This window comes from Coturnix japonica, chromosome 18, assembly GCF_054131305.1.
Source record: "Coturnix japonica strain WE chromosome 18, WE-NBRP24, whole genome shotgun sequence".
NCBI classification, from domain to species: domain Eukaryota; kingdom Metazoa; phylum Chordata; class Aves; order Galliformes; family Phasianidae; genus Coturnix; species Coturnix japonica.
The window spans coordinates 4,182,951-4,201,350 of NC_140680.1; the positions used below are offsets into that span (position 1 = coordinate 4,182,951).

An 18,400-nucleotide genomic window follows, 5' to 3' on the forward strand; every position below is an offset into this window, starting at 1 on the left:
AGCTCTAGGCACTACTGAAGTAACTCCATGCAGTTAGATTTCAGACTGGAATATCTGCTTCATAATACAAGTTTCATGGCACATCCTGTTTCTGTGACTGGAAGGGTTTGGGATGCAGCAGAAGGAAATTGCTGTCTGTGCTCATTAGCTCTGACACAGCAGCACTGCTGCTGCAGCTGCACAGCTTTGGGTCTTGGCCTTTGCCTTGTTCCCTTGGATGCACGTGGATCTGGCTGTGGTTTGGCCCTGCAGTACTGATACCTCCACAAGCCTCTTCCCAGGCTGGAGAACGTCCCAGTTTGTCCCTGGGAGGATTGTTTGATGTGATCATAAGCACCAGGATGGAGACATCTGTTTTTCCTTTCTCCTCTCCCAAGAATGAGGGGGGGTATTTGTGATGAGGTTGAGGCAGTCCCTATCCTGGGCATCAAAGAAAAAAAGTGGAACAGAGAGGCTGCACTGTGCACTGTGATGGTAAAGCACAGCGCCTGTCTGCTGGTGTGCCATGCGCTATTGCTGGTGTCTTTTTTTTCCTCTTTTTTGTGTTTTTTGTTCAATTTACATGCATGCAGTGTCACCCCTCTGTAAGCTGAAGTAGCTGAGTTGGGCTGGCTAAGCTCATAGTGGAAACTCTTCTCTTGGGATTTTAATTTCAAGTAGTTTCCTCCTGTGCTGAAGCTGATGCTGCCTCCTGAATCTAACTGGTCCCAGTACTGCAGCTGAAGAAGTTGGGGATGAGGTGAAGGGGCAGCCTCCCACTACTCTGCGGAGCAGAGATGGAAGGGTAGAAGGATGTTGATGACGTGGTTTGGATGTGTTTAGCCTTGAAAAGAAATCTCAGGTGGTCGTGATGACACCTGGAAATAGGGGGTGCCCAGATCAAGTGCTGCAGAGGGGCCAACAACTTCCGCCTGCGTCACAGATCAGGAACTCAGCGGTTCTATTGACTCAGGCAGGCGCTGCGGAGAGGCAGAGCCGCAAGAAGAACGTCAGTTGGTTGGGCACAGCAATGCAGTGCCTTGTCCATGATTAACTAGCGAGAGCTGCCGTACCCATGGCAACTCTCCCATGGGAAGGGGCTTTGCGGGAACTCGGTGAGGCCAGGCACCAGCACGGCCACCAGTGCTTTTCATCCCACTCTGCTCCCCTGGGCTTCCTGAGCTGTCTCCCCACCCCTGAGATCTCTCAGGCCACAGAAGCTGGAGACCAGCACAGCCCAACCAGTGTTCAGCCTGCCTCTGTGGCTGCTCATCTTGTCCTCAGCAGCTGGAGGGAGGAGGGGAAGGACAGAATGACAGATAGATGAGAGCTTTCCCGGCAAGGGGTGGAAGGGGCAGTCCTTATAACCCACACCCAGACTGCTATTTCTGACTGCACATCAATGTGTTATCTTGAGGGAAATGCTGCCAGACACTGGCCTGGTAGTGCTTGCCAGAGACTGCAAGCTGACTTTTTAAAAATAATTAGATTTACTATCAAAATGAATAGCACAATCAATATTGATACACAATTCAATTAAAAAGGATGAATCTCATTTTCTGCATGTTTTTCTCTGTCACGTTGCCTCTGAATTTCTGGTATGCAGCAGTAGAGGTGGACAGGATGGAAGGAGAGGAGGTGGGGGAGAGCAATGAGCCCTGGCACTGGATTTTGGTGTGATGTGGTGCAGAGCTGAAGGAGCTCTGAGCACTACAGATGTGCTGATTGCAATTCATGTGGCCACGCTCAGCTGCTGGAGGTTAGAGGCCATGCAGTACAGATGTGGGGTGTGCTATAGGTGCTGAGGGGGGAAAGATCTGGGACTTTGTTGTGTTTTGGCTTTCTGAGAGGAGGGGGACAGCTATTTGAGAACCTCTATGCAAAAGGAGCATGGAACAGATTTGGACCTTGGGGCAGGACAGAAAGGTATTAGTATACATCAAGACTGGTGAGATACGGAATCTGAGAGAATATGAGCATATGAGAATAGGTTTCACTGCTGAAAAAGAAATGGGCAGTAAGCTATGCAGTGATCTGCTCAGTTATTATTATTTATTTAATATTATTTTTTTCGAAGAGGAAAGAGAAAGGTAGAAAAGAGAAAGGAAGCTTGTGAAATATTGCTGTCTCTGTCCTGGGTGCTTGTACTCAGTTGCTGTGAGCTGTTTAAACCAATTCCAGCTCTTGCACCAGAAGTAGCTGCATTGCAGTAGCCGCAGGATGCAATCAGTTAAAGTTTTGCGAGCGCTTTGGGATCCTCTGGGTTAAAGGTGCCCCACGCTATTTTACCACTTGTCTCTCTGACTGTACAGGAGCAGAGGAGCTGGGAGATGCTTTTCCACAGCCTTCCACAGCAAGTTAACCCTTCCCAGCCAAGGGAATCTGCGGCAACTTTAGTGTAGTGAGAGAATCTTTGTCAGACTGCAGTATTCGTGTGTCTTCATATTCTACTGTTCCTTTCCTGCAGACCATGGCTCCTACCCCATATGGCAAAACATCCTGTCTAGAGCTATAAAGCATCCCAATTACACTGATTAACTCTATGGAAAGACACCAGCGCTTGGAACAATTGCTGACGCTGCCTGGACAGAGCAATAATAATAAAAAATAATAAATGACTATGCAACCATCTAGGGGACAAAAGAAATCTGCGCTGTATATAGTTGAGTTGGAAAAAGCTCAGTGAGAGTGAACGTTTGCATAGTAACAGTGTTCAGTTGTATGCAAGATCCCTGTTCTTCAAAGGTCTGCTGTTCTAAGTCTTTTGCACAGTCACAGTTCCTTCTATGCATCACAGCCTCTGCCCCTTTGCAGCATTGTTCTCCCTGCTATCTCATGGCTTCCAGATGTGCCAAAGGCAGCTATCAGGGAAGGTTTATTCAGCCATTGATTTCATTCATTTATTACAGATAAAGCTTTCAGTGGTCAGTATTTGAAACTAAGCCTGTTTTCTTCTTTATACTGCTTCATGGAGATGGTATTTTTTCCCTTCTTCTTCTTTTATTTATTTTTATTCCTTCTCCCATTCCTCTCTCTCTCAAGGACAACATTAAACTCATCATTTTGAAGCCACAGGCATTCTCTTTGGTGAGATCCTCAACTAAAATCTCCTCCAGAAGAGAGCGCATCTCTTAGAGCACAAGTACTGACTTTCTGGAAGTGTATAAACCTAAACCATTGAGACAGGGTTGAAAACATATCTCCATAAAGAGTGGAGGATCACAAATCAATGCTCAGATTTTAACAATGTGAAATAAATCCAACAAACACCAACACTGAATTTTACATGTGCGCATACTGAAAGGTTTTAAAAAAAGACTTTTAATTGGAGTTTCGTTGAAAAACAAAGGAAGAAAGACCCTGTGAAGACAAAAGCATGTGTCTGTCCTCATAAACTCTGAATATTCCCTTTAAAGTCAAGAGGACTACTCAGATGTATAAAGCTATGCATAAACCACCTTCCTCAATGTGGTAAATAAAGAAGAGGAACGTCTCTACAAGAAAAGATTTCACATTCTGGGTGGTAATATGCTCCTCGTTGATGCCTTCTTGATTTAATGTTAGGATGAGGAGCTGCAGTGGGAACCTCTATTGACGTCAGAAGGTTTTAGATCACAGACCAGACAAGTGTCAGAGAATTACGAGAAGTCGTGGCTGCTCTTCTATCTATAGCTCTGCAGTTGCGCTATCAACCGCGTTTTCATCAGTTCAAATACTTTGCTACAGCAGCTTGTTAAAAATTAGTTTTAGTCTAAGGATTTATGCCGCTTGTTATGAGCAAGTAAAAACGTTGCAAGTGCCTTTTTCATTTATAATGAATTGGAGGTGGTATGAATAGAATCCTTTTTAAAGGGATTTAATGTCTGGTTCTGAGTGTTTGGAGGGGTTTTATTTTCTGAAACTTTATTTCAGATCCTTCACTGAAGAAACCTAAGCTAACATGTGGCCTACCTACTAAACTGGTCCCTACAGTACAGTCTGGGTTCTCTGATGTACGTATCTTATATTGCACGACGGAAGAGAACTTATTTTGTCTCTTTCTGGTAGAACAAGTTGTTGTGTCCAAAAGCATTGTAGGCATAGTGTGGTTTGATTGACATATCTGGGAATGAATACACAAAGCAAATGCCCTGTATGTAAGGGTAGCAAGAGAGAAACTTTCTTGCTGTGCCATCTTTGATTTCTGGTGTAATTTATCAGCTTATTAATGATCTATAATGAAATGCAGCTTTTGGAACGAATTGCTGAACTCTGGGACCCCAGCCCAGGTGGGCTCTTCTTCCTTCATAGCCACTCTCTGACTGGGTTCTTCAGCTCCCTGTCCAAAAAACCCCATGGTTCCAGTTCTGGCAAAGCTGCAAGGCTTGTATTGGTGCTGTAAAGCAAGCCATGTTTGATGGGGTTTGTACTTTGTCAGTGGCTGATTTTTAAACACGCAGCCCTGTGTTATGGTGTGATGGATGGGGCTGGAAGCTGGACAACACTTGTGATTCACAGCAGTGTGGGGAAACAGAAGGGGTGGGATGCATGTATTTTGATTTGTACATCAGATCTTGCAAGCTCTCTTGCAGGAAAATGATCTCTGTGTGTGTGGGGTGTGCAAGGCTCAGCAGTATTTCTACAGGTGAAAAGCAGTGAGAGTCAACAGAAAGACAAGATTGTTAAGAGAGCCCATGGAAAGTCACTTTCTTGTCCAGACTCTTTCTTTGCAGTTCTTAACAAAATAAGAGAAAGCTGCCTCACCTTAGAATTCAGAGCATCTTACTTTCCTGCTCCCAGCTGCAGTAATGTGTGCATTGCACAGATCTTACCTTAATGGCTACATTTCTACCTATTTCTACATAGGGGTTCTTGGCAGCAATGGGGACATTTAGCACTAAGAATTGTTTTAAGTACTGCTGATAGCAGCTGACCCTTACACGCTTTCAGGTTCATACCTCCTCAGTAAGTGAGGGGAGGAGGTGCTTGTGCTCCCTGGGGCTTTACACGAGGCATCTTTTTACCCATATCATGCAAAATGAAAAAAACAAACAAAACTTCCAAAGGAAACCAAATGAAGAGGATAAGTGATGGATTCTATTGTATTTCCTGCCCGATTTCTGGCTCACTGATTTTGCTGCTGAAACAGATGAGTGTGATGGTGGTTCGATCTGTCATTGATCTCAGCTGTTACACATTGATTTGTGTGTTTGTTTGCTTCAGTCCTGCCTGGGCTGGGGGACAGGATCAGTATTCTGTCTGCGTGGTCGGAGGGCAGGCGTGTTAGGAGCTGCTGTGGGCGTTCAGCTGAAGGCAGCACATGCGATGATTGATTGCACTGCAAGCCCAGCTGTTCTGTGCATGCGACACTCCTTGTCTTGGCAACCTCTTAGTGGCCTTCCCCCCCTTTTTGCCCACCCTACAACAAAGCACTGATAAAAACAATAGAGTTCCTTGACTGTCTGCTAAGGCATTTGTTTTCTTTTTCTTTTCCTTTTTTTTTTTTTTTTCCCCTTCCACCAGCAAACTGTGAACAACAGTGGAAAGATGGTAAAAGGAGAAATCAAAAGGAAAGCAGGTGCAGAACACTTTTGTTTTCCCCCTCCCTCTCAAAATCCTGGGGTGTGTTAAATTAAGGTTTCTCCTGTTTTTCTCAGCTAGTACTTAAATCCAACAGAGATGTATTTACAGAATGCCAACTGTGTCTATGTAGCAGCCAGATGTGGTGCAGTCCCCAAATCAGCAGCTTACCATGGTGCATTATATGGATGAAATAATTGTCTGCATAATGGGGTGTGCTCAGCACGTGTAAATGATGGGTGCATCTGTCTCCATCTATTTCTGCTCTCTGCGAGATTTTTCTGTGCTTTGGCCCTACTGAGAGACACAAAAGCTACGTTTCTGTCTTCATTTTTTGAGTGCTGGTCTCCTGAAGCATCTGTAGAGGTTTAATAGCAGCTGTGAGGTATATATCTAATCCGTAGCACTACTGAGATCAAAGCATGCAGACCTCCAAGACCAGATCAACTAGAGCAAATTGGCAGATTCCCAAGAGGTTATTGGGGCTGTATTATTTTGTATCATGTAGTCATCATAACTAAGAGATACCAATGTAAATTTTTCCCCTCCAGGGAAATGCCCTCTGTTATTTGGCTTCGCAAGTGTAAATTGTTTGGATAATCATAGAATTACTAAGGTTGTAAAAGACCACAAAGAGCATCAAGTCCAACCACAGCCTAACCATAGTACCCTATCTCTAACAACCCTCTGCTAAATCATATCTCTGAGCACCAGAGTAATTTGGGGAAAGGAAGAGGAAAGAGAAGATGGGTGAATTCTTTTTTTGCTGCTTTGCAGGAAAAGTGACCTGTTGAGTTAACAATATTTAAAGTTGAGTGCAATGGAAAAGTTGCTCTTTTCTGAGCTGTGCAAGTAGGTCTACAAGGCAACAGTCAGACAGCATGGTGATGAAGTGTCCCTGATCATGGCTGCTAATGAACCTTCTTGTGCCTCGCATTAGAGCATTCCATGCTCCGTTTATCCCAGGACCACCAATGTTAGCAGATTTCCCTCTCCTTCCAGAATGAGGCTCTCAAAAGCATTTGGATTTTGTTTTTGTTTTTTTGTCAAGGCTGGTGAATCAAAAAGTGGTGGGGAGGATATGCAGAAACTATTATTCTTTCTGTTAGTTTGTCAGAACAGAATTAACCATTTTTTCTCTAAAGGTAGTGTGGAGTGTGTGAGTGTAACCATACATTTTGTGAGAATAGAAATCATTCTGCCTTTGCTGATAGGTGCAAAGGTCGATAGGAAGTATGCAAGACAATAGCCAACCAAAAGGGTAACTTACTGGAAATAGAGATGTCTTGATATAATGTGCCACAACATCAAGTGCTGAGACAGACAAATAAAATAAGATGACAGTGCCTTTTTGTTCCTATCTATCTTAATGCCAGTTACTCCAGCATTCTGAGAGAAACTCTGGAGTTAAAAGAAAATGAGCAAGTGAAACTCTGTGAATGGACTTAGGCCCTTTGACATACTTAGATGCTGTGATTTTAAAGTGTGATTTATTTCTTTAAACCTTTGTCTTTCATCAGTAACTAAATAGCAGTTATATTCATTAGGTGGTCTGACATCTTGTTCTTAATACTGAAATTTGGTGAGCCCTTTTAACCTGTATTGTTAGAATGAAATGAGAACAGACTTCTCTGCTGGTTTTCTATTACAGATGAATGATTGTTGGTCGGTATTGGGATAATAAAGTAATTTAATTCTGGACACTGATTAACATCCTAATTCAGATGCTGGAATCCTTTTCTGCTCAGGTTGTCTTCTAAGGGTTTGTTGGCTGTTGAAATTCATCTCACTAATGGAACTAACTTGTTGGTTAAGAACAGGAGAATTGCAGTGTGCTGCTGCCTACAAGTGCTTTCCTTTCTGCCTTGAGTCACTTGGTGTTATGAATGAAGGTGTTAGCCTTTAGTCTCTGCTATCAAATCTGAGACACTTAAAACAGTGTCAAAGGCCCTTTACTGACTTGCTCTAAACAAGCGTGTTGTCTCCAACACCTCTTGCACAAGATGAGTCAGAGAAAGGCCAAAATCACCTGCCCTAAGCCTTGTTCTTGAAGGAATTCTTTGTAGAAAGTTTGTGATGGAATGCTCCAATGTATTCTATTCCCTTTCCATATAGTTCTCTTTCCAGAAGCAGCTCCCATGATGTATGTGAAGAGTAAATGTATGTCCTGCTAATGAGATTCTCTGCAGAGTAGTGCAATGTACAGCAGGAGTACGAGTGGACAGCTAGTCCACATATCTAAATTCTGCACAGTGCCCCGGAGTTGTAGGATATTTTGTTAATGCATGCAAGACAGCAGCTTTTTTGGTGATGTGTTTGCTAATAACCTTGCTTATCTACTGTTCTCCTGCTCATTGCATCTAATGTAAAAGCAGAAAGTTTCTGTTCACACGTGGAGCCTTTTTTTTGTGCTGAGGGTAGGTCTTGGGTTCTTTAAGCCAACTGTTTATATGGAAAAGTTAAGATCAGGCTGCAAGTTAGAAAGTATTTTTTACATATTTTAATTTGTCTTACTTGCCTGAATTGTGAGTGAATTCTTATGGATGGATGGAAGTGTGTATAAAATCCCTGTAGAAGGCAGAGTCCCAAATACCCTGCACCTATTGTGAGATGACCACAAATATATCTTTCTTTGTTGAATGATTCAAAAGGTCTTCTATGTTGAATTGTCTTCCTCCTTGTGTTTTCCAGCCTTGAATAGGTAACTGTTTTAGTAGGGTCTCTAATGGGGCTACCACAGGTTGCAGATCAAAGAAGCTAAAGAGTGTCCTTAGAGCTGCCAATTCTAAGACTCTGCCAAGTCATTTTTATTTCATGGAGGGGCTAACAGCCTCAGAGCAGAGGCACAACAGGTCAAAAGCACAACTTCTAGCAGATTTTAGTGTTAGTAAGCCACTCTTTATCTACCAACAATATTTGTTACATTACTTGGCTTGCAGTTCAGTCAGTCTCTGGTTAATGTTTCATTCACGGGTATCTCTGCAATGCTATCTAGCACTGCAGAGGTATAGCAGAAGGTCTGGAAAAGCATACATACTGCCCTTTTCCTTCCCCTGCCTTCCATTTTGTTGCATTTTCAAGAAGATGAAATCAGGAGATCTCAAATTGCCTATTTTACTTGAAAGTCTATTCTGTGGAAAGCAAAACAGTTTTTTGTTTTTGTTCTTTTTTTTTTCTTTTTTTTTTTTTCTTCTTTTTCCCCACTAAAGCAAAAAACAGCATCACAATAGTATGTTATTTTAAAAGCTGAAATTGAAGAGCTCTGTTACTGATCAAATGGAGTAGGAAAAGGCTAGTAGTGGAATTCAGTAGCGTCTGAGCCTGTGTATCACTCAGAGCAGCTGGCTTGAATCACTCCTGCTAGCTGATAAGTCCCCGTTCAGAAGGAGCTAACTCATTTTGGTTAGATGAAGGTCATGCTTCTGGTTCCTGATGTGCAAAGAGTGATTAGGATAAAAATGAGGCACAAACCACTTTAGAGCCTCGCAGGACCATGTCCACTTGGATTAAGTGCAAACTTTAGGCCATCCTTTATCTCCCAATCCTTAGGCTTCTGCAGCGGCATTTCTGGATCACTACAGCCATTAAAAGGCTATCATAGAGCAAGAAATCCAGGCAATACCATCACGGCATATGGGCAGTGTTTTGCTCTACATGAAGGAATTCCCAATGGAACTGGGGTACAAAGATGTGGTGTACATAGTTAAACTTTGGGAGAATCTCCAGAGATGAAAGGAGAGCTTATGTAAGAGCCTGTGTAAATATTGTCCAATCCATTATTATTTTTGAGAAATAGTATTTTGTGTTCCAGAGATGTGTAAGGAAGGACTGATAAAGCAGTCTGTCTGTCAGAAGACCTGTTTCTCCTCCCATTCCAACCCAGCTTCCATCCCCATCTGTCTGCCCAGGTTTTTGGTAAATGTCTTAGTCATAGCTATAGCAAGTGGTTGCAGCCTGGGAAGAAAGGTAGCACAAGGGGAAACGTTCTCCATAAAGGAAGGCACGTTGGAATGAACTGCTGATGGCAAATTCCTTCAAAAACACCCTGGCTGTAGCAGAAACAAATATTACATTGGCAATACCATAATGTTTGTGTTCACACACCAGCTGTTACTCTTTCCCACGGGGTCTTGTTTTTTAAAAGACTGGCAAAGGATACTATTGTTAAGCTACAGATCTAGTCTTGCTTCTTGTATTGGCTCTATTGCATTTTCCTTTGGGACTTTGGATTTTTCTTTCATTATTTTTACAGTGTATATACTAGCATGGATTTTCTTTCCAGAATATTTTCAACAGGCTGGCAGTGAAGTGTGGTATACTCTGTAATTTTAAGCAATGTATACTTCTATTATGGATTATTGGATTATCATCTTGTATGCCTGTTGCTGTTTTGTATTTTTGACATTATGCATGACTGAGTGCTTGAGTAATTGGCACACTAAGTTTATGAATGACTCTTAATGAATGAACTTTTCTTACTGAAGCTGAAATAGCAAAGCTATTCCCAGACTGGAAAGTCTGGTAGATTTTTGGCCTGCAATTAATGGAAGACATAACATGAAGGGAAGCAGAGGGTGGGAAGGAAAGCATTGTTTAGAGTCAGTTTCAAGCAGGAATTGTTGAATCGTTTCTTGTTTGGAAAATGATTGCAGTACAGAGAACAATTTGGTTTCATTACTTCCTGCAATTAAACACTTTCAAATTTTCTTAATTACAATTACTTATTTCAAGAACACTTGACTTGATATTGCATACCTTTGATATTCAGAGGGCTTCATCTTGCATACCTTTTTTATGCAATATGGCATGATCAAATGTAGAGTATATGTATGCATATGTATGATTTGTAACAGTGTAAACATTTACATTAGAACCTGAATGTACTGTTTAACTGAGATTTTGAATGTCTGAGAGTTTAACTGATGAGCTGAGAACCTGTAGGTACTCAGATGCGTAGTGTGATGCATAACAGCGTGCATCATAGAACAGGACTGGCAAGACACATGTGTACCAATTCACTTGTGCAAGCAGTTCAAGGGAGATATGGCTTTAAGATTACAGCCATAGGAAACCCAAGCCTGGAATTACACTCTTTTTTTCCTTTTCTCTCCCCTTCCTTCCCCTTTTGTCTTCTAGTTTTTCTGGAGACCATTCCAGAGTACTTGTGCCATTTAACCTTGCTTTTCATCCCTGCTTCGATATTGTATCTTAATCAAGATTTTCTATTGTGCATAAATACGCTTCTTTCTATTTCACCCCACTGTGTTTTGTAGTGCTGTTTATACACTTGTGACTAAACAGGAAAGAATGGCTCTGAAATACTAAGCATTGTGTGCTGCTTTTTAGATATTCCCAGGAATAAGTGATAGGAGAAGGTATAAGTGAATATAGCTTCAGTTATTTCCAGAACTTCTTTCTTTGTTGAACAGATAAATTATGATAAGATGTGCCCTCTTTGATTTCCTATGGAATTACAAGAGAAGTGGAGATAACCTGATTTTTGTGTGTGGGAACAAGTTAGTGTTCTTAAAGAAAGGAAGCATGAGCTTGAAAGCTCTGTCCGCTGTCAGCAGGAATGTTATTATTTGTAAAATAAGAAGTATTACTTCAGTGATATACATACAAATAATGCCTCTTCTTGCCCTTTAAACACTTTAAGGTGAGACTATGAAAAAAGTCAGAAATGTAGAATCAAGAGTCATGCAACTGAAATGAAATATAAGACTGAATAGTTCAGATCGTGAAAGCTTTTTTTTTTTTTTCAGTTGCATGTATCTGGCACTTATTACTTGCTATACAGCAGGCTGCACCACTCATGCAGATGGGACGTTTTCTCTCTTATGATGTTTTCCCCTATTTGCTTAATAAAAGCACTGCATGGAGAACTGGAGTGGAAGCAATTCTTGAAAGGTAAAACAGCTCCTTCTGCTACCTTGCCCCTTAAGTGAGTAAAGGAATGCATCTAAAACAAAGTCAAAATACAGCTACTCAACGATTGATACAATTGCAAAAGAAGTCCCATTGACCCTTCTGGCTTTTGATTAGGTTCCACAAGTGAAAGTGTTCAAAAACAACATGAAAGAAAAACAAAGTTGATGAAGGAAGATTATTTCTTTGCTTTCAGTAACTGTAGGCAGAGCAAGCTGGGGCAATAGGGTGAGCTCTCCTTGAAAGGAAAGCCCACGATATCTTAAGATAAAGATCTGAGGAGAGGAAAGCATCCCACGGAACTCACCTGAACCCGCAATCTTAGGATGGGGAGGGGGTGAGATGGGGATATTTACCCGGGCAAATTCAAGTGCAGCATTCCCATCCACCACTAGTTGTCACTTTGCAACCAGCCGGGTTTGTTGTTTTCAGCACTGCGGTTAGCGAGATTGCAGTGCTAATTAAACAGAGAAACTCTCAAAGCTATGAAAAGTCCCGAACCCGAGGAGGTAGGATAGCTAATCTCGGGGAACAGAGAGGAGGGGAAAAGGCAGTTCGAGAAGGGCATAACGCTTCTCTTTTAAGGCTGAGACCGTTCTGGGTTCTGTGCCCCAAACTCAGGATGGGCACAGAAGTCCAGCCCGGCGTGCACACACTCCTCCCGCAAAACTGAGACTTACCTGAAGAAAACGATCGTCTCCCACACGTAGACTCCGAGCGCGTTGACGTTGCACATTTTTCCAGCTCTCACTATGATGTTTATTTTGTACTCCGCGAGGGGTGGGCCGGTGGGGTTGGCCAATAAAGTAGCCCGGCACTTGGGGGAGAATTAGTGAGAGAAGCGAACCACCCCCCCCTGGGCCGGGGGCAAGGCCGGGGCGGCTCCTTCAGCACCCCGGACAGCAGCGGAGAGGGCGGCCCCGCTCAGCACCCTGGACAGCGGCGGTGATGGGCGCTCCGCGGTCGCCTGCGGATCTGCCGGCGGCTCCTCTCCGCTCCGGCGCTGCCTTGGCTTAGCTTGGCCCGCCTCTCCGCTGTGCCCCGCCACTGCAGTGCTTGCTTCGGGGCCGGAGGACCAGGCTTCCAGCACCGAGATCTCCCTTCAGCTGGATCCCGTTCCGGACATCAGGCTGGCGAGTGGGAGAGATGCAGGGGATGTAGATTTGCCATCGGGGTGGTGGGGTTGGATGGGAGGGGGGCGACCCTCAACAACCCGGGGCTTTAATCTCTGCTGCTAGCCGGGGTGTCTTCCTAATTACATCCACAGGAATTTGTCAGTGTGAAGCCGTGCTGCAGTCCCAGTCGTGTTGCTTTCCTGCTTGCCGTTTGGGTGCTGTTGATTCCAGCTTCCTGGGTTATTTTCCTCCCGAATAAGTTATTGCTGCTGTAGGGAAGATGTCCCATTGCTCAGGGCCAGAGTGAAGGGGAAGTTTCTTGGGAAGCACTCCCATTGCACTCAGAAAGGAAGTGGCTCAGTGTCCTCCTAATGCATTTCATTTCCCCTCTGCCCTCTCTCCCCTGCTAGGGCTTGCCAGATCTTGGGAGTTTCTTGCTGCATTAATTTACTAAACTAAAAAAAAAAAAAAAAAGAAAAAAAAAAAAAGAAAAAAAAGGTGGTGGTGGAGAAGAGGCAAAGCAGAAAGGAGGGGGTAACTCAGCCTCTCCACCATCCGAAGGCCCTCCTCTTAGCTGTGCTCATTGGTCTCAGGGTTGAAAAAACTACTCTAGGATGTGGTTGGATAAACGCATGTTGTTCAGCAGAGGATGTTAACCTTTAAAGTGCTGATACGTTTTGTTTTATTTCCTTTTTTTTAACTCAAATCACTGTCTTTTTAAGAAGTCTCTGAAATCATCTCCCTTGACATGGCAAGCGTAACGTGCCTTAAGTCTCCATCTCGTGGAACATCTACTTGAGTAGCAGTTGCTATGTGTTGCTGTTGGCTTTTAAGGATCATCTCTGTTGTTTCTCTTCTTTCTTTTTCCTTTTATTTTTCTCCTTTTTTCCTTCTGACATGTGGTTTTTCAAAGAGGTTTGGCAAACACCAGAGCCATCAAGGCTGGGGCAGGTAAGGAGCATTTAGCAGTTTCATATAAAAGCTCTGGTACCCTGGGCTCCTGTCGTGCTCTCAGGGTGCTGAGCGTGGTTGTTTGGGAGGGAGGAACTGGGCTCCTTAGCCATAGTGTAAGTCAACCACTCTGCTTTGCTTCTCATTAATTTCTGAGTTAAATGAAAACGTAGCTCTCCTACATCATATAGGACTTTTTTCTGTTCCGTTTTGTCCCATTGTAAGGGGATTTTTCATCTTTATGTTCTACTTTGTTTACCTATCCTGTGCTTTGTAAAACTCCTCATGGAAAAGAAACACTTTTAACACCTTTTTAGCTGTTTTCTTTTCTTTTCCTTTTTTTTTTTCTTTCTTTTTTTTTTTTTTTTTTCTTCCCAATGTGTTCAAAGAATCTTTCCATCCTCAAGGTGGAGTGGGGGTGTGTGAAACGAACAGCTTGCTTCACCAGTAGTGTAGCCCCCCAGGCTAGGAATTATCCGTCTTTTTCCTTCTCACATTTGGTTGTATCACAAATGATGTTATTCAGTGCCAAAATTAACCTGATGTTTTTGATCTCCTATTTCTATTTGTTTTAAATCAGTATGTTTGTTTAGCCAAACAGACAAAAATATTTCCTGGGTTGTCTTTCAAAATAAAAGGGGAAGAAAAGAATCTGCTTGGCTCCTATCTATTGAAGAGGAGTTTAATCTGATTTACTCCAGCTACTGGGTCTCAGTGTCTAGCTAGATTAATAACAGGCTCTGATTTCAGTTCACGGTTACTCCTGGGGACGTGGTACTGTGCAGTTCTATGCAGTAGCATTCTCCCTGCTGCTTGCTGGATCCTTGCTGTATTTTCTTTACTGATATTTATCCCCACATGGGCAAGCTTCTTGTCACTATTCTTTTCCAGCCCCCACTGTGCTGACAGCCAAGAGGAGGAGCTCCAAACTGGAAACGCTAGTAGGACCCACAGATTAGGAGGGAAATGGTGTTTCCTTGTATTTTGTATTGGAAAGCGGCACCGAGGGCAGAAGGCAAAAACATCTCTTTGCAGCTGTGCCTTAAATCTTGAGGATATCCAGCCTCTCTGCTTCCCTTAGAAATCAGCTCTGTAAGAGATATGACCAGCTCATTGGTTTTCTCCCTTGGTTGCAAGTTTCATCTTTATAACAAAGGAATTCAGGCTTACCTTCTTTTCTCCAAACCACCTGCTCTCCTTGCACTGCCCTGGGTTAGGGAGTAGGGTGGCTATGTGTAAGGTTGAGAAAGCAGATGTCTGTGTGTGTATAACACAACAATGCTTCACAGCTGTTCCTGATGAAGGCTGCAAAACTGCTATTTTTTTTCTTCCCAGGGGAAGAATTTACCTGCTTTGCAGTCCTCTGTCCTGGTGGTGCGAGCTGGCAGACTTGAAAGATTTGTTCAGGTCTGTGGACTCTTCTGCTGGTCCTTGATCATTTCTTGTTACTTGTTTTTTTTCTGGCATTTGGGGAAACTAAGACAAAATAATAATAATAATAATAATAATAAAGGGTTGAAGCACGTGTAGGCATTCAGACAATCTAGATCAGGTAAAAAAATCAAGAGATGTGAATTTAAGAGATGTGAATTTTGTATGTCGTCTTATGTAGGCCCCAAATGTACCTGCACTTCCCATATTACATGTTTTGCTGTTATCCAGAGTATCTTCTGGATTTGTTTTGCTTATTTATTTATTTAGACTAGGATGTCTGCCTCTGGATTATATACTCTTGTATGTCCTCCTGGTGCTGAACCAATTGTTACTTGCTTGTCTTGGTACAGTGCCCTGTGTGTGCTACTTAGGTACGTGGTTAGGGCTGGCTCCTGTTCCTTGGAGTTCCTATTCTCTGATTTAACCCAAGACTTTTCTCCTTGGCTTGTCCATAGACTGAGTTTTAGCTCTCTGCTTGATTTTGCTGCGGTTGTGTGATGTTTAGGAGGGTTTACTTGCCAGATCCTCTTATTTTCCAAGTAGACTCCAAGTGGTTTTGGAAGGCATTTATAAAATGTCTTTCGCTTGTGGAACTCATTCAAACAGGATAAAGTTAAGTCATCATAGTCTCAGTGAGGCTTTCAAAGCCAGAATTACCTTCTGTGTGTTCACTTTGTTACGTTTTGAAACAGACTAATAAAAACAGTAACAGTCCTGTAAAACTCATTCTGGATAAAGTTGTCTAAGAAACTTCTGCATCTTAATCTTCCTGGTCTGTGACTGACAGATAGTTTACATCATAAGATACTATGAAATGTTGCAGCTGCTGACAGTGGAGTGTCACCACTGCAGTAATGAACAGATGGGACTTTGTTCTCTGCAGTTCTAGGCTTATCTCAATAAAAAGGAAGTTGCTGGGGTTGCATGGTTGGGATTGTGGGTGCTTGTTCTACAACAGAGGGCAAGATCTCAAATGCTTTATCATCACAATCTCGTTACTGTCTTCACCATGAGTGAATCTGATTGTTATCATTCCTTCTGGTAGTTCAAACATTTCAGTTAGTATTGGTGACTGAGGCCTCTGTAGTACATCCAGTGCATCTGGTGGTTTTTCTGTTTTTCTTCATGTTTTCATTAGTGTTTAGGGATAACTGGCTTCTGATGTTTCTGTCCAACATGAGATATTAATCTTCAGTGTTATGTTTGGCTGTTTATGAGTGGTGATAACCGGGAACAGGATATGACTGTAATCAAGGCTGAGCCACCATTAGCAGTGCAATGAATGGCAGCTGTTGAGGGAAATGGAAATAGGAACATGGCAAAGAATTTGTGAAATAACTCTTTTGCCTTCTCTTGTTACTTCAACTCATAGCTTTCATCAGTCTAGTCAGGAGGATCAGGTCAGTTGTATAAGGTGACTGTACAACAAAGCATCTCCTGGCCTATTTTCTCTCCCAAAATCTCAGTGTCTTTCTGAAGATTTCAGAATTTTATTTTTTTTTTTATCAGAATGAAGCTTGAAAAGAATTTAAATATCACTGCATTTTTATTTGCTATATATTAATTGACCATGAAAGGCCAAATCTGATCCAGAGTGGAGTTGCTGAAATGCACCTATAGCTGTAAGCCTGTTTCATTATCTTTTTTTCTTATCACTTGCGCAGATCAGACCTTTTTGGTAGGATGCTATGGGGAATGTGCACAACATTTTTGACTTGCTAAACTTTTTACTCTGCATGCACAACTACAGATAATGGTTGTACATATAGCCAGGTGATACATCTGTCAATAGGTCCAAGCCTTTCGCAGCTGGAAACAAACCACTTTCTAACTGTCTCCTCTCTCTTAATTCTTTCTCTAGCTGTGAGAGTCACGGAGTACCTGTTCCTCCAGATCCCTTTTAGAGTTTTCTTTCGAATACTCACTGGTTCTGTCCCCTTGAAGTATGTAAGTGAATTTCTTCTCTTGTGAAGCAAATGAATCTTTTTGTGCTCCTGGAGGTCTGTGAGTTCATTTTGGTTTTGATAGTTGACCCCTGTTATCATTTTAAGAAAAGGGAAAAGCTATAGGGCTGTGGAAATCACTCTGCGCCTAAATGAAAATACATTTCATTTGGATAATTCACTCATTCACAACTGCAAGTTGGTTCTGTTTGTGGTCTGGTTTTCATTTATGGATTTTACAGCAGCGCCATTTTCAGTTTCTTTTCTTTCCTTTGTTAAAATTCCAATACTAAACCCTTATATGAGGATAAGCTCCTTCAAGCTGAAAACAGAACATGCACATGCTGCCTTCCTTCCCAGATACATTACAGAATATTCAGTAAAGAAGTGGCTGACATAACAGAAAAGTACTCTCAAAGTATCTTGGGAATACTAAATCCATTATTGTCAGTTTGTTCTGTGGAGAATTGCTAATGAAGAAACAGTGCCCCAAGTATTTTCATTGTGTTTCTCAAGGCAGAGGTTCAAATTGCTACCGCAGTAATGCTTGCCTTTTTGATGCTGAAAAATGAAAAACAGGTCTGAAATTGCGGATTTTGCAAAGAATTCTATTAAGTACATTCATGTTCTGTTAATTTCTGTGTGTCGTGAACTATTTGTATGCAAAACAGTGCAACTAAATAAAAAATTCCTAGAAACTCATACAGCCTGTGGCACTTTTTTTTCACAATTACTGGTAAAATAACACCCTAGAATGTTCCTGCAATGTTTTCTAAAGTGATTAGTCAAGAATATAGCTGAAAAGATATCCAGATGAAAGAGAATCTGCTCTAACTAATCTAAAGGTCCATCTTATCTACAGTTACAAAAGCATTTTTAGAATTAAATGCTGTTAAGACATTTGAGAAGGTCTGTTTTGGTATGCAGTGGATTGGTGGAGAACATCCAGTGGGGACCTCTGCATAGAAAATAGCATAGTAAAGTTAGAGGCCATTACGTGTGGAGGTAAGGGATCTGTGGTGTGAATGAGTGATTTTTGGGCTGAAATTCAGACCTCATATATGTGACAAAATATTTTCAATTTGTTTAAAAAATGAGAGGTCAATCGTCATCACAGAGCTTTTATTAGAAAAAGTAATAATGCTGTATTTGGTCACTATGCTGGAGCTTATTGATTATGAAGTACTCTATCATGTTTGATATATCCTTATCAAATTATCTTCTGGTTTCTGTATGTTTCTTTATTGGGAGCTGTGTCTCAGGTTGACGATAGTATTCAAAGTAGAAGTGGACTGTACAGAAAGGCTGCATTGTCTTCCTACTGCCCTACAGGTTGTGCAGGCAGTTATTTGAAGTGTCTGATGACTGTAGTCTTTCAACCAATGCAGGTACGCTTTCCCTTCTTGTAAGGCCATATATAAACATTAGCTCAGTATCTTAAATATGAAGACCTTTACCCTACATCATTCTCTGCTTTTATATAGATCGTTC

General features: G+C 42.0%; 1 protein-coding gene and 1 long non-coding RNA gene across 5 annotated transcripts in view; one reads left to right on the top strand and one right to left on the bottom strand.

The window, feature by feature from the left end:
* The window catches only part of GLRA1 (glycine receptor alpha 1), a 38,576-nt gene extending 25,438 nt beyond the window's left edge, over positions 1-13,138 (bottom strand). The window contains exon 1 of one of the 2 annotated variants that reach the window (XM_015875915.3): positions 12,147-13,138. In XM_015875915.3, the coding sequence (XP_015731401.2) occupies positions 12,147-12,202 (56 nt within the window). In that variant the 5' untranslated portion in view covers positions 12,203-13,138. The remainder of the gene's footprint in view (positions 1-12,146) is intronic. The other variant, XM_015875916.3, reaches the window with a different exon arrangement.
* Positions 13,139-13,358: 220 nt separating this feature from the next.
* The window catches only part of LOC107320235 (uncharacterized), a 107,997-nt gene continuing 102,955 nt past the window's right edge, over positions 13,359-18,400 (top strand). The window contains exons 1-3 of one of the 3 annotated variants that reach the window (XR_014935612.1): positions 13,400-13,532; positions 14,868-14,939; positions 16,828-16,913. This is a non-coding gene — a long non-coding RNA (uncharacterized LOC107320235). Of the gene's footprint in view, positions 13,533-14,867; positions 14,940-16,827; positions 16,914-18,400 lie in introns of all 3 variants that reach the window. The other 2 variants (XR_014935613.1, XR_014935614.1) reach the window with 2 other exon arrangements.